Source organism: Callithrix jacchus, chromosome 1 (assembly GCF_049354715.1).
Source record: "Callithrix jacchus isolate 240 chromosome 1, calJac240_pri, whole genome shotgun sequence".
NCBI classification, from domain to species: domain Eukaryota; kingdom Metazoa; phylum Chordata; class Mammalia; order Primates; family Cebidae; genus Callithrix; species Callithrix jacchus.
Genome location: NC_133502.1, coordinates 119,342,382 through 119,355,532, shown reverse-complemented (window position 1 = coordinate 119,355,532; position 13,151 = coordinate 119,342,382). Strand labels below are relative to the sequence as shown.

Genomic DNA, 13,151 nt, shown 5'->3' with positions numbered 1-13,151 from the left:
AATATGTGGTAGCCATTTTTCATATTTTGGATCTGTTTCCAAATTATAAACAGAAAAACAGGTTGATTCCTTAAAACACCTTAAACTGAAATTAACTCTGGATTAAAGACTTAAACATAAGACCTAGCACCATAAAAACCCTAGAAGAAAACCTAGTCAAAACCATTCAGGACATAGGCATAGGCAAGAATTTCATGACTAAAACACCAAAAGCATTGGCAACAAAAGCCAAAATAGACAAATGGGATCTAATTAAACTCCAGAGCTTCTGTACAGCAAAAGAAACAATCATTAGAGTGAACTGGCAACCAACAAAATGGGAAAAAATTTTTGCAAGCTACCCATCTGACAAAGGGCTAATATCCAGAATCTACAGAGAACTAAAACAGATTTACAAGAAAAAAAACAGCCTCATTCAAAAGTGGGTGATGGATATGAACAGACACTTTTCAAAAGAAGACGTATATGAGGCCAAGAAACATAAGAAAAAATGCTCATCATCACTGATTATTAGAGAAATGCAAATCAAAACCATATTGAGACACTATCTCACTCTAACTGAGAATGGCAATCATTAAAAAATCTGGAAACAGCAGATGCTGGGCAGGATGTGGAGAAATAGGAACACTTTTACTCTGTTGGTGGGAGTGTAAATTAGTTCAACCATTGTGGAAGACAGTGTGGTGATTCCTCAAGGACCTAGAAATAGAAACTCTTGTTGACCCGGCAATCCCATTACCAGGTATATACCCAAAGAATTATAAATCATTCTACTATAAAGACACATGCAGATGTATGTTCATTGCAGCACTGTTTACAATCACAAAGACCTGGAACCAACCCAAATGCCTATCGATGACAGACTGGACTAGGAAAATGTGGCATATGTACACCATGGAATACAATACAGCCATAAAAAATGATGAGTTCATGTCCTTTGTAGGGACATGGATGAATCTGGAAACCATCATGACACCAGAACAGAAAATCAAACACTGCATGTTCTCACTCATAGGCGTTGAACAATGAGAACACTTGGACACAGAGAGAGGAGTATCACACACTCAGGTCTGTTGGGTGGGACTAGGGCAGGCACAGCGGGGGTTAGGGAGGTTGAGGTGGAATAACGTGGGGAGAAATGCCAGATATAGGTGACAGGGTGATGGAGGCAGCAAACCGCATTGCCATGTATATACCTGTGCAACAATCCTGCATGATCTGCACATGTACCCCAGAACCAAAAGACCGAAAGTACAATTATATATATATATATAAATATAAATAAAACACTCATTCTAATTCTAGAATCCAATAATGAACACTCAAGAAACCTATTCTTCCTCATTCCATCCATCCTTCTTACCTGTGTGAACACTGCTGATGTGATGCTCACTATAAGCTTGCTAACTGCTTCAAACACCTCGGGTACAATGTGCCCAACTCACATTTCATTCAAAAGTTGCCAAGTCTATACTGAGGTCTGTGCCAAGGATAGTCAGTGAATTAATGCCCTAGTGATTAATGCTACTCAGGTAATAAATTAGGCTACCAAATTAAATGTCTGTTTATTTTCAGTTAAAGCCACAGACTTTATCATTTGTCAATATGTATAATTTATAATGCTACAAATAATGTTCTTTTTTCTTGTAAGTTCTTTCTTCTAATCCTGAAACTTCAACCCCTCATTAAAAATAGTAAAAGAAGATGGCAAAAACTAACATGTATATATTCTTTGTGCACTTAGGAATGAAAAAAAAAAACTACTACGTTTCATTTCTATACTCTGCCAACAGCTCTGAGGAAAATAGTTCCTGAGAGTGACAATATCTGAGGAAGGAGTAGGTCTTGCAACCAACGAGAAATTCTCCTGCAGCATTTCAAAGCAGGCAGTAAATCTCCCTCCCCTCCCCTCCCCTCCCCTTCTTTCCTTTTCTCCTCTTTCCTTTGTTTATTTTTTTTCTTTTTAGTGAATTTTTACTGTAATAGACAGGAGAAAGATATTTTAGTCTTTCTTTAAGCAGGAACCTAAGTTCCAGATGACTGAGTTTGGCCGGTGAGATGCAGAGGAAGCTTTGGGTTTCTGTGATCCACTCCAAAAAAGCAAATGTTGCTAGTGTAGTCCAAAGACAAAAATCAGAAGCACGATTAAAGAATACTTTAATTCAGAAGTTAAATACTTAGTCCCTAAATAATTGGCCAGGTATCAAGAACATACAAGCATTGATTAGTCATAGCTCTGCCCTAAGATGATTATGGTACAGGAGAAAAAATAGTGAGCAATATTATTAACCAAGATAGGAGAGACAGCCAAAATTTGGCACAATAGAAAAGTAACAGATGAAGTTATATATGAGAATTTGGCCCACAGACTTTCACTTTTTGGAAATATTTAGCCCCAGAGACCTATAAATATTTTTAAACAAGAACATGACTTAACTGCAGAAAGATTTTTTAAGTTTTATAGTGTGACTAAAGTCACTGATCTAAGTGATAAAATTAAGTTATACTTGGTGGCTTCTTGTGCATTATTATTTCCTTGCAATACAGTTTTTATAATCACATTAAAAATTGTATAAGACTAAAGTATGATGTCAGATTCTTGTCCGTGGTTCCTGTGTAATCCTAAAAAGGACTTTATCTGTAGTCTTAATTTATTCGTAATCTTTTCTGCTCTCTGAGCAAGGACTATTTTTTTCTAAAACCCTATATGAACATCTATCTGAGTCTTATTTTATTCACCTATTTCTGGTAAGAAGTATCAGACTTCCATATGCCCCTATGAAGAAACTGTAGAACGGTTTGTAAATATTTCTGAAAGTAGTTGTCACCTTCCTCACCTTCCTATGATAGACCCGTCCATATAACATTAGCCAATGTGACAAAAATCCTGAAGAGCCTGTTGGTTATTAATTCACCTGATTCTATAAAGAGAGGAAATTCCACACTTTAAATGGCCAGTTCTTACTAGGGCACTAATCACTCCAGGTGCTGCATCTGTGCAGGGATGCTCAGTACCAAATTTAGGGAGTCAGATGTAGCATGTGCAGGAAAACAAGGTATTTGTATATTCTCATGCATCCTTCTGGGAAATAAGATAAAAGGAAGAAAGAGAAAGAGTAGAAAAAAATTCTAGTCTCATCTTTTCCTGAGTCAAAGAGATAAACCATCAATCAAATGGGAAGAGCAAAAACATTAATGGTTAATGAGTAGTTACTATTTAGCAGACAGAATCTTGGCTACTTTACATATCTTCATCTCATTATTTATATTAAGTGTGCAAAAGCACATCATTAGAAAAACATAGAGCTGTGTTTCCTTGAATTATACTCTACCTTTTTCCAAAGCCCAAACTTATTTTTTTGTATCTATTTTTCTATCAATAATTTTTCTTTTTCAAGGGGTTTGGGAGGCAGGGTCCTGCTCTTGCTCTGTTGCCATCCAGCCCGGAATGCAGTGGTGGTGGTGCAATCATGGCTCACTGCAATCTTGGACTCGTGGGCTCAAGAGATCCCACGACTCTGCCTCCTGAGAAGCTGGGACTACAGGCAAATGCCACTGCACCCAGTTAGTTTAAAAAAAATGTCATAGATATAGGGTCTTTCTTTGTTGCCCAGGCTGGTTTCGAACTCCTGACCTCAAAATAGTTTTTCTTACCAAAGTATAATATGTACTTAGTGTAGAGAAACTGGACAAAATAAAAGAACTCAAATCACCTATGACTCTAACCTTATCATTCAATGATATCACTGTTAACATTATAGGGTATTTCATTTGAGCTTTTGTTCTATCCATTATATATCCATATTTTCTCTGTTCCATAAATAATTTTTACAATGTAATTTTAATAGCTACATAAATTTTTATCATATTCAATATCAAATATGGTAACATATTTGCCATTACTGGCCATTTAGATCACTCCAGTTTTCTTAATCATACATTATACCAAATGTATACACTAACTACATTTTTCTACCAATTCATTATTATTTTTATAGGATAAATTTCTACAGTATTACTGTAGAATTTTGCCAGTTTAAGAATTGCCAAATTAAAGAGTATACATTTTTTTCTTTTTAAAAAATACAGTGTCTAGTTTACCTCTAAAGGTGCTTTTCAGCGTATACTTCTAGCAGCAGTGCAGGAGAGTGCTCATTTCTCTCCATCCTTGCCAATGCAAGGCATTGTCATTCTTTTCTCATTTTGCAATGAAGACATTAAAGTCTTTTATTTTAGTTACATACATACAAAACTATGAGAAACACATTGAGCTTTTTCTTCTTTCTCTCTCCCTTTCTCCCGCCCTCCCTCCCCCCCCCCATTTCTTTCGTTCTCTCTCTTTCTTTCTTTCTTCTTTTTTTTTTGAGATGGAGTTTTGTTCTGTCACCAAGGCTGGAGAGCAGTGGCACCATGTTGGCTCACTGCAACCTCTGCCTCCCCGGATTCATGCAATTCTCCTGCCTCAGCCTCCTCAGTAGCTGGGATTACAGATGCCTGCCACCACACCCGACTAATCCTTTGTATTTTTAGAACAGATGGGTTTTCACCATGTTGGCCAGGCTGGTCTCGAATTCCTGACCTCAAGTGATCCACCTGCCTCAACCCCCAAAATGCTGGAATTACAGGCATAATCCTATGCAACCAGCTGAGCTTTCTATGTTTTCAATACGCAACAAAGTTCCATTGTAAATTATGAATCCATGGTTTGCATGCACACACTCTGTAGCATTTTGTGTTGCATGATGAATGTTTATGGAATTGTCTTTTAAGGAACAACCGGAATGCCAATTAACAAATATTCTGAATAGAAGTATCTGAAAATGAAATGCTATGCCTTGGGAGCCAGAGAAGAACTCATTGCTGAAGAAGTTCAACCAAAGGTTGATGATTAACTGGCTAGGATGCCAGTGGAGAATTTTTCTGGATAACCTCTAAAGTTTCTTTCCATGCTACAGTCCTACGATGCTCTTGCCTGTTTCTGGAGATCACTGATTCTGTCTCTTTGGCTCATCAGCTGCAATTTTTTTATACTCATAGACTAACTCTCTCTGAATGGTGTCCTCTGTCAACAGTCTATTCAAAGTCACAGCATTATAAGTTCTCTTATAAGTCAAGTGTGCACATATATACGTGTATGTATATAATCAATAGCAGAGTATTTGCTGAGCCTAGAAAAGTGGCTGCATCATGAGCTTCTCAGAATTTCAATTTTAAAATTCTAAACATATACAATTATATGTCTATAATTATAAGTAAGATATAGATAAAACTAGATATGGTTGTATACATTTAGAAAATTTCCAGGAAGTTTTTCCAGGAAAATAACACAAAACATTATCATAGTATCATCTTTAGGAAATGGGAATTGAAAGAGGAATGAGGAGAAATTTTATTCTCTACTTTAAACACTTTTGTACTCTTTGCATGTTTTAGTAATGGTATGTATCATTTTAATCATGAGCTGTAACAGTTCACCATTACAGATGCTTGTGTCAGAACCTTTTATTTGAATTTACTGAGGTGGGCATAAACATAATAATTTTATTCTCACTAAAAATAGAGAAAAATCTGAACCTGCTAAATGAAATGGTGGGTCTAATTGCATCAGGAGACAAGTAAATTCTTTTCTCACTCTTGTTCTGATTGTATGCTTTCCCAATCTTTTAACTTTCCATGGTGTGGGCCAGCAAAGGGAGGTCACATTAGTCAGTTATATATTATATTTCTAGTTTTACACATTTTTCTCTCAGAAGAGCCTACTTGAAGAGATATTAATTATGTCTTCAGTTGAATAATCAAATGTTCTGTTGATGTCTGATCTCTAAGAACAGAATCTGTTTTGTTATCGGGAGCATCCCAAATGAGAAAATCTAAGAAGATTTTTATCATAAGTAGATCTAAGATGATTTTGAGCCATATAAACTTAAGGCACAAGGTTATCTATGTACATCTCACATATACATGTTAGCCATTTGTTCCAATTTCTACAGGGTTCATTAATATTATTACTAGAAAAAGAATGAATGAATTACATTTAAAAATGATGTGCAATTGAAGTACAGTCCAGTTTGAAGGCTTTTAATTTTTTTTATTGAAGAATGCAGTGTTCTGATTAAGTCAGATCTCTGTAATCAGAATCCAAATTAGAAAATAACTATTAAATGTTTGAATAATCATTTATAAAAAATGAAGTAATTACCTTTCCTATATAATTAGTAAATAGTTGAGGTTTTAGAGGAGAAGTGACAGAATAAGATAAATTTGACTAGTTAAGAATTTCTTAAGCTCTATCAGTAATGTGTTTATATTATCTAACACCCCTAGTGTCTACCTCATAAGTGGGTGCAGCATGAGAATGAAATGACATAATACTTGAAAATTGTTTGAAATACTAAGTGTCGTATTGTAATCATCGAATACATTCCAAGTAATATAAAAATATTGTGTAAAATAAGAAAATGATACCCAAACACACCAACATGATGTCAGAATACAAAATGCATATATATGCAGGCAAAGACATGAAACAGACCTGAGAAAATTCACACAACATTGTCAGCCATGAGAGAAGTAGAGCAAGATGGCTAATAGAACCCTCCAGCAACTGTCACCCCCACAGAAACATCAAATAACTCTCTAAACAAGAAAGTACCTTCATAAGAACTAAGTATCAGGTGAGTGATCACAGTACCTGGTTTTAACATCCTATCAAGGAAGAATACACTGAAGAGGGTAGAAAGGACCATCTTTTATTGCTTACACAGCCCCTCCCCAATCCCCTTGCAGTGTAGCAAGCAGAGAGAGAGAGAGAATCTATTTGTTTGAGGGAGGGAGAGTGCAGTGATTGTGGAACTTTGCATTGGAACTCAGTGCTGACTGTCAGAGTGCAAAGCAATACAGGGAAGATTCAGCTAGCTCCCACATTGGAAGCATTCAGATTCAACCTAGCAGGAGAAGAATTTTATATGCCAGCAGTTAAAATTGGAGTTCTGGCTAGCATTACCACTGCAGGCTAAAGTGCTCTAAGGTCATAAATAAACTTGAAAGGTAGCCTAGGCCTTTCAAGGAGTAAATTTCCCCAGCAAGTTCTGGTGCTGTGCTGGGCTCAGAGCCGGTGAACTTAGGGTGTATAGGACCTAGTGAGACATCAGCTGGGGCAGCCAGGGAGTGCTTTTGCCACCCCTCCCCCAGCCCCAGACACAGCAGTTCACAGTTTCGGTGGAGACACTTCTGTTTGAAAAGAGGGTAAAGAGGACTTTGTCTTCTAACTTGTTACCAGCTCAGCCGTAGTAAAATAAAACACCAAGCAGAGTCCTGAAGGCCCCATGGCAGGCCCTAGCTCTCAGAAAACAGACATTTCTGGACATACCCTGGGCCAGAAGGGAACCCACTGCCCTGAAGGGAGATAACCAGACCTGACAAGATTCACCAAAAGCTGACTAAGACCCCTTGGTATAAATCCCAGTGGTAGCCAGGCAGCACTCACCATGGGCCTAGGGCAGTGGTGGCCATGAGAGGAAACTCCTTCTTCTTGAGGAAATAAGAGAGAAGAGTAAAAAAGACTTTGTTTCAGAATTAGGGTAGCAGCTCAGCTGCAGTAAAATAAAGCACCAAGTAGATTCTAAATTCCCAGAGTTCCCAACTCCAGACCCTCGTTCTCAGACAGAATTTCTACACCCACCCTGGGCCAGAAGGGAACTCAGCACCTTGAAGGGACACAGAAGCCTAGAATGATTCACCACCTGCTGACTAAAGAGCCCTTGGACCCTAAATAAACATCAGTGGTGGCCAGGCAACAGTTTCCAAAGGCCTTCGTCAATACCAAGTACTGTCCTGGCTTTAGGTCTGACGCTGCACAGTTGCAGTAGTGGTGGCCACAGAGGTGCTTGTTTCACCCTTCCTCCAACTCTAGGAAGCTCAGCACAGAGAGAGAAACTTGTTCCTTTAGGGTAGAGTGAGAGAACAAGAATCTCTACTTGGTAATCCAGTTGCTGTGCAACTGATATTATTTGAGAAGAGAAGGATAATTGAGCTCCTGTTGGAAGAACAGCAGTTTGAAAATACTGCTCTAATGAACACAAGTTGGTGTCAGGATTCCATCTTTCTAGTTCTTTCTAGTGAGTTACCTAAGGTCTAAATTTTGTCCTGAACAGAATCTCTTGGGGAACTAAAATACTGCCAAGGAAAGCTCTTGATACTCCTGCATCATGAATATTATTGAGCTCTAAGCCTTGAACTAGTCATGTCAGGAGAACCTTTAATTGCTCTCGGCAGTTCTTATGGACTGACAAGAAGTACTACTGGAGATCTTGGTGACAGTGGCCAAAAGGAAAGGATAAGATTGTGATTGCTGGGAACCAGATACCTTTTGAATATGTTCATCCAAATCCTGCATATTACTAAGCCAGAGACTGTTTAGTACTTGTTCCTCCTGGGAAGGTTTACAGTAAACAAAAATACAGTTTAACATGTTTAATGTTTTGAAATTCTGGAAGAAGAGCAGAAATACTCATTTATTCCTGGGTGTCCACATGAGCATAGGGGAATTCTAAAGTGTAAGAAGTGACAGGATAGGCATGGTTAAAATCTCAGATTCTAACCTCAGCCTGGTCCCTCCCCTTAGTATCTTGAGCATTAAGCTCAATAAACCTCAGTGCTCTATAAAATTGTAGTGACAATTACATTTAGTTAAAAGATTATAAGGTTTCAACAGGTTAATACATATAAAATGTTTAACTAGTATAGTGTCTAAGACATGGAAAAGTCTCACCAAAGTAACCAAATATAGTAGTACCACCTTATCTATGGCTTTGCTTTAATAGTTTTAGGTACGTACAGTCAACTGTCTGAGAATATTATAGTATTTTGAGAGAGAGAGAGAAAGAGAGAGAGAGAGAGAGAGAGAGAGAGAGAGAGAGAGAGAATATTCCCATAACAGTATACTGTTGTTCTATTTTATTATTAGTTATTATTGTTAATCTCTTACTGTGACTGATTTATAAATTAAACTGTATAATATGTAACGATGTAAAGGAATAAACAGTCTATATAGGATTTGGTACTGTCCACAGTTTCAAGCATCCATGGGATGTCTTGGAATTTATCTCCCATGGATAAAGTGGACTACTGTGTTAGTTTCAGTTCCTCATATTTCCTGAACTACCTGACATTAGGATCCACAATTCCGTAATACATGCTGCTTCAATCAGCAGCAGGCTTAGCACACAGCATATGTTTAATAACAGCTAAACCTAAAATAAAAATTAAGATTTCCAGTTGACCTGAAGCTAGGGAAGCCTACACATATCTTTTTTTATTTAGAAACACAGTCTCTACAGAGAGTATCTGATGACATGGGAGATGCCATGATAGAGTCAGTCTGGTGGAGAAGATGCCTAGATCTTCATCAGTCCCAGAGCCACATTATCCATTTAGGGCTGGTTTTGTAAGATCAATAGAACCCATGTCATTGACATAATCCTCATTACTGCCAGCATTCTTACTGTTTAAATGCCTATGTAATAGTTGTTTTTCTTATTTCACTGAATTCTTACAATGCCTTAGGAGATATTTTATTCCTATGATAACAAGAAAGCTGAGTCTCAGAGTGGTTACATAACTTGTTCAATGCCACGCAGTAGTGAGTGAAAAAGCCAAGACTGGAATGAGGGCCACAGAGAGCTGGATCAGCCCTTTTGCCGGGGAAGCTAAGCTAAAAGTCTATCTAGACTGGCAGCCCTGACATCCTACTCAGCTTTATTAATATCCTGACTTGCTCTAGACTTGTCTGAAACCCTGGCTTATCTAGCTCCAAAGCTTATGAAGCTTCCACGAAACCAGAGAACCATCATTTGAGTAGTAGGGAATATTCTCCAAAGAACAATAAATGTGACATTATCAGAGATGTTAGAGACTCCCATCATGAATCCCAGTTTCAGAAATTGTGTCTCAAAAAACTAAAGTCTTAATAAATATTAGATTGGTGCAAAAGTAATTATGGTTGCCATTAAAAGTAATGGCAAAACAGCAGTTACTTTTGCACCAACCTATAAAAAAGACTGTGACTCGTCATTACAATGGAAGGTAAAAGGTATACTCTTATGTTATCATGGAAATAAACATCATCAGTTTAAAAATTCTCACAGAATTTGTTGTTTCTCTATAGGACAGCATGATTATGCATCCTAAATGGAATGTAATTATTTTTGTCAAAAAATAATCTTCATATATATATACCAGTCATTCCGTGGGGCAGGGTGGGATTCATGGGTTTTTGGAAATGTTACTGTTTTCAAGTTATATATGAATACTTTAAGTTGTGTCTGAGTTTCCAGAAAAATGACACTGTTGCCTTTGCTGTGCTGTGAGCTACTGAGTAAGAAAATATGTTTCGACAAGATTTATTTATTAGATTAAGTGAGTATATTAACATTCCATGGTCAAAATTATGGGAGACATGGTTAGGAGTGAAATTTCCTCATCTCCTTGATGTCTTTATCTCTCATATTAAGTTTTTATCTCTCATATTAAGTTTTGCATAGTTAGCAACATTGTTAATTCCTTGTACAAGACGCATTCCCTGTGAAAAATAGTTTTACCTGTTTGTCTCAACATGTATGTGTGATCATTGTGATACGGCATCAGGCATTCTGTGACCTGTTGCTTTGTCATCTTTCCCATTTTATCTTTCCATCTATTTTTCAAACTCATCAAGATACATTCCACTTTCCATCTTCTCCATTATGTACCTAAGGGTTTTCCTTAATTGTCCAACCTAAAAAATAATAATCACTAAATGATAGAACCCTATGATAACTAAATGATAGAATGATGGAAATGATTTCCAGCATTTCTGTCTGAGTGCTAGAAATCTCCTAGCCTACTTTGAAGCAAGTCAAAAGCAACTGTGAAGTTAATATAATGAAATTATTGTCTCTTTTTGAGGCCCACTATTGCAATTTTCCTCATCTCCAAGCTGGTAGAAAATGCTGTTGCTTTGTGATCATTTTCTTCAGAGGACTTAGGGATCATTTTCTCTAACCAGCTCATGAAATACACGGAGGTCTGCAGAAGTGAAGTGACATGCCCAAGAGCTCATGACAAGTAAATAAGTGTCTTACGCTAAATACATCCAGAATGAGTGTTCTTAACCTCGTACTTGTCTCGTTGTCCTATGCTTAGGCTAACGTTTGGGAACAGCAGGGAAAACAACTGCAGATTGAGACTTGAGGGAGAAGGTTAGGAGATGGTCCCTAGCAAATCCCCTGGGCCTGGGGATCACCTGCTCGCAGGGATCAAAACGGTGAAATAAGCTATTCATAAGTACATCAAGGACGAGTGGGCCATTGTTTTCAGAACCAGCTGTGGAGAATCTGTTGGCCTTGGAACAGCTGTCGCTGCTGCACCAAGAAGGGAGGGAGGGCGGAGCGGTACTGGTGGAAGGGTGATCTAGGAGGGAGGGCCCCAAGGACCCTGCCACGCCACCTCCTGGCAAACCAGGAAGTATTTTTGCAGTAAGTGCATTGGACTGAGCCACCTTTTGAACCTACCCGAAGTATTAACAGCACACAGGAGACCTCAGATGCGTGCAGTCACTGCAAACTCTCAGCAGGCTGGTGCTCCAGAGGCTGCGGGCAGGCCGCTAAATAGGCAGAGCCCAGCGCAGTGATTCGGCACTGTCCGAAAGTACGGATTGGAGCCCTCAGCCCACTGTCTTTGCAAATCGTGATCGAGCAAAGTCCGTGGTAAACAAGCCTCGCAGCGGCTGCCTCCGGATGAGCGCCCCCTGCGCGTTCCTCCAGCCAGCATTTCCCACGCGCCCAGCGCTCTGCTCTGCAGCCCCTGCCGTCCTCTCTCCCAACCCCTGAGAGATCACCCCATCTTTTGGACCATCATAGGTCCCCGCCCCCGTGGCTGGCGCTTAACACTCACCATCTCTTGCCTGAGGAGGTGTAGCTTGGTTTCTAGCTTCTCCAGGGTGCTGGAGTGGCTACCTCGTGGGGAGCCAGAGGTTGGGGAGGACGAAGAGGAGGATGACAAGGAGGGAGGGAAGCTGCAGCAGCTGCTGCTGCTACTGCAGCCGCCGCCGCCTCCGCCACCGCCACTGCCGCCACCACCGCTCCCTCCGCAGGGGTCCCTGTCTCTTTCCCTGGGAACCTGCTCCTCCCCACGGAGAGAACGCACTAGGCTCTCAGGTACTTTGCGCCCCAGCTTCAGCTCGATGTCTCTGAGGTCTGGCAGTGGGCTGTCTTCCATGACTTTTCGAGAATGGCGATAATGGTAATAAAACGAAGCAGAGGAGAGGCAGTGACGGCCTCGAAGGCTGCGGCGAGATTAGCAGACCTCTCTGGGCGCCAGGGTCTCTATCTTCCGCGGCTCCGGTACACCGTCCTCTCCATAACCACCCGCGCGGTGTCAGCCCTGAAATCCTCACAGGACGCCGGGGGTCGCAGCTGCAGTTCCCCGGCCGCAGCAACTCCTCCGACACTAAGATGATCTAGACCGCCTCATTCTCTTTCTTTTTGGCCACCTCCCTGCAAAGTTGAGTTCACTGATATTGCAGAGGGCGGGGGGGAAAAGCAAGTACTGAAAGAAAAGAGAGGGAAATGAAATCTGTTTTAGTTTTACCAGGGGAAAAATTTCACATTATAAAACCGTCCGTTCACATTCCTGCGCCGTTCACTGACTGTCCATCTGCTACTACGGGACACAAAATAATAATGCAGCTAGAAACGATGTCCTGGGTCGTTTCATTTTCCAGCCATATGTCTCCAGGCTTTCGGGATATCCTGGATTGTCAAAAATAATCTCTGGTCAGTGAAAGAGGAATTCGGTCCTGTGCATGGACGCATAAAAAAGAGCTAGTTCGCTTAGCAGGAGTTTAACGGCTTCCTTGATGCAGCAAAAAATGCCCTTCTTCCCATTTAGGCTGTTTGATCCAAGTCCTTGTGTTCCTCTAAGCCTCGGAAACTTTAAACTCCGCTGGCAGGTGGACCAAACCAGGGCCAACCCTTGTACCGTATATCACAGACAATAAGAGTAAAGGGGATTTTCCAACCCTGCTGCTAGTAGTAGAGTTTCAACGTCCTGCTTTAGTTGGGAGTACCAGTATTATTAGGGTATTTGATTTTTCGGTTTTCCCTACTGAATTG

The 13,151-nt window shown here is 39.8% G+C and overlaps 1 protein-coding gene across 1 annotated transcript in view; it reads right to left on the bottom strand.

Moving 5' to 3' along the window:
- The window catches only part of LURAP1L (leucine rich adaptor protein 1 like), a 39,205-nt gene extending 26,258 nt beyond the window's left edge, over positions 1-12,947 (bottom strand). Inside the window, exon 1 of the mRNA XM_002742933.6 lies at positions 11,932-12,947. Within this exon, the coding sequence (XP_002742979.1) occupies positions 11,932-12,255 (324 nt within the window). The 5' untranslated portion in view covers positions 12,256-12,947. The remainder of the gene's footprint in view (positions 1-11,931) is intronic.
- Between the last annotated feature and the right edge of the window lie 204 nt (positions 12,948-13,151).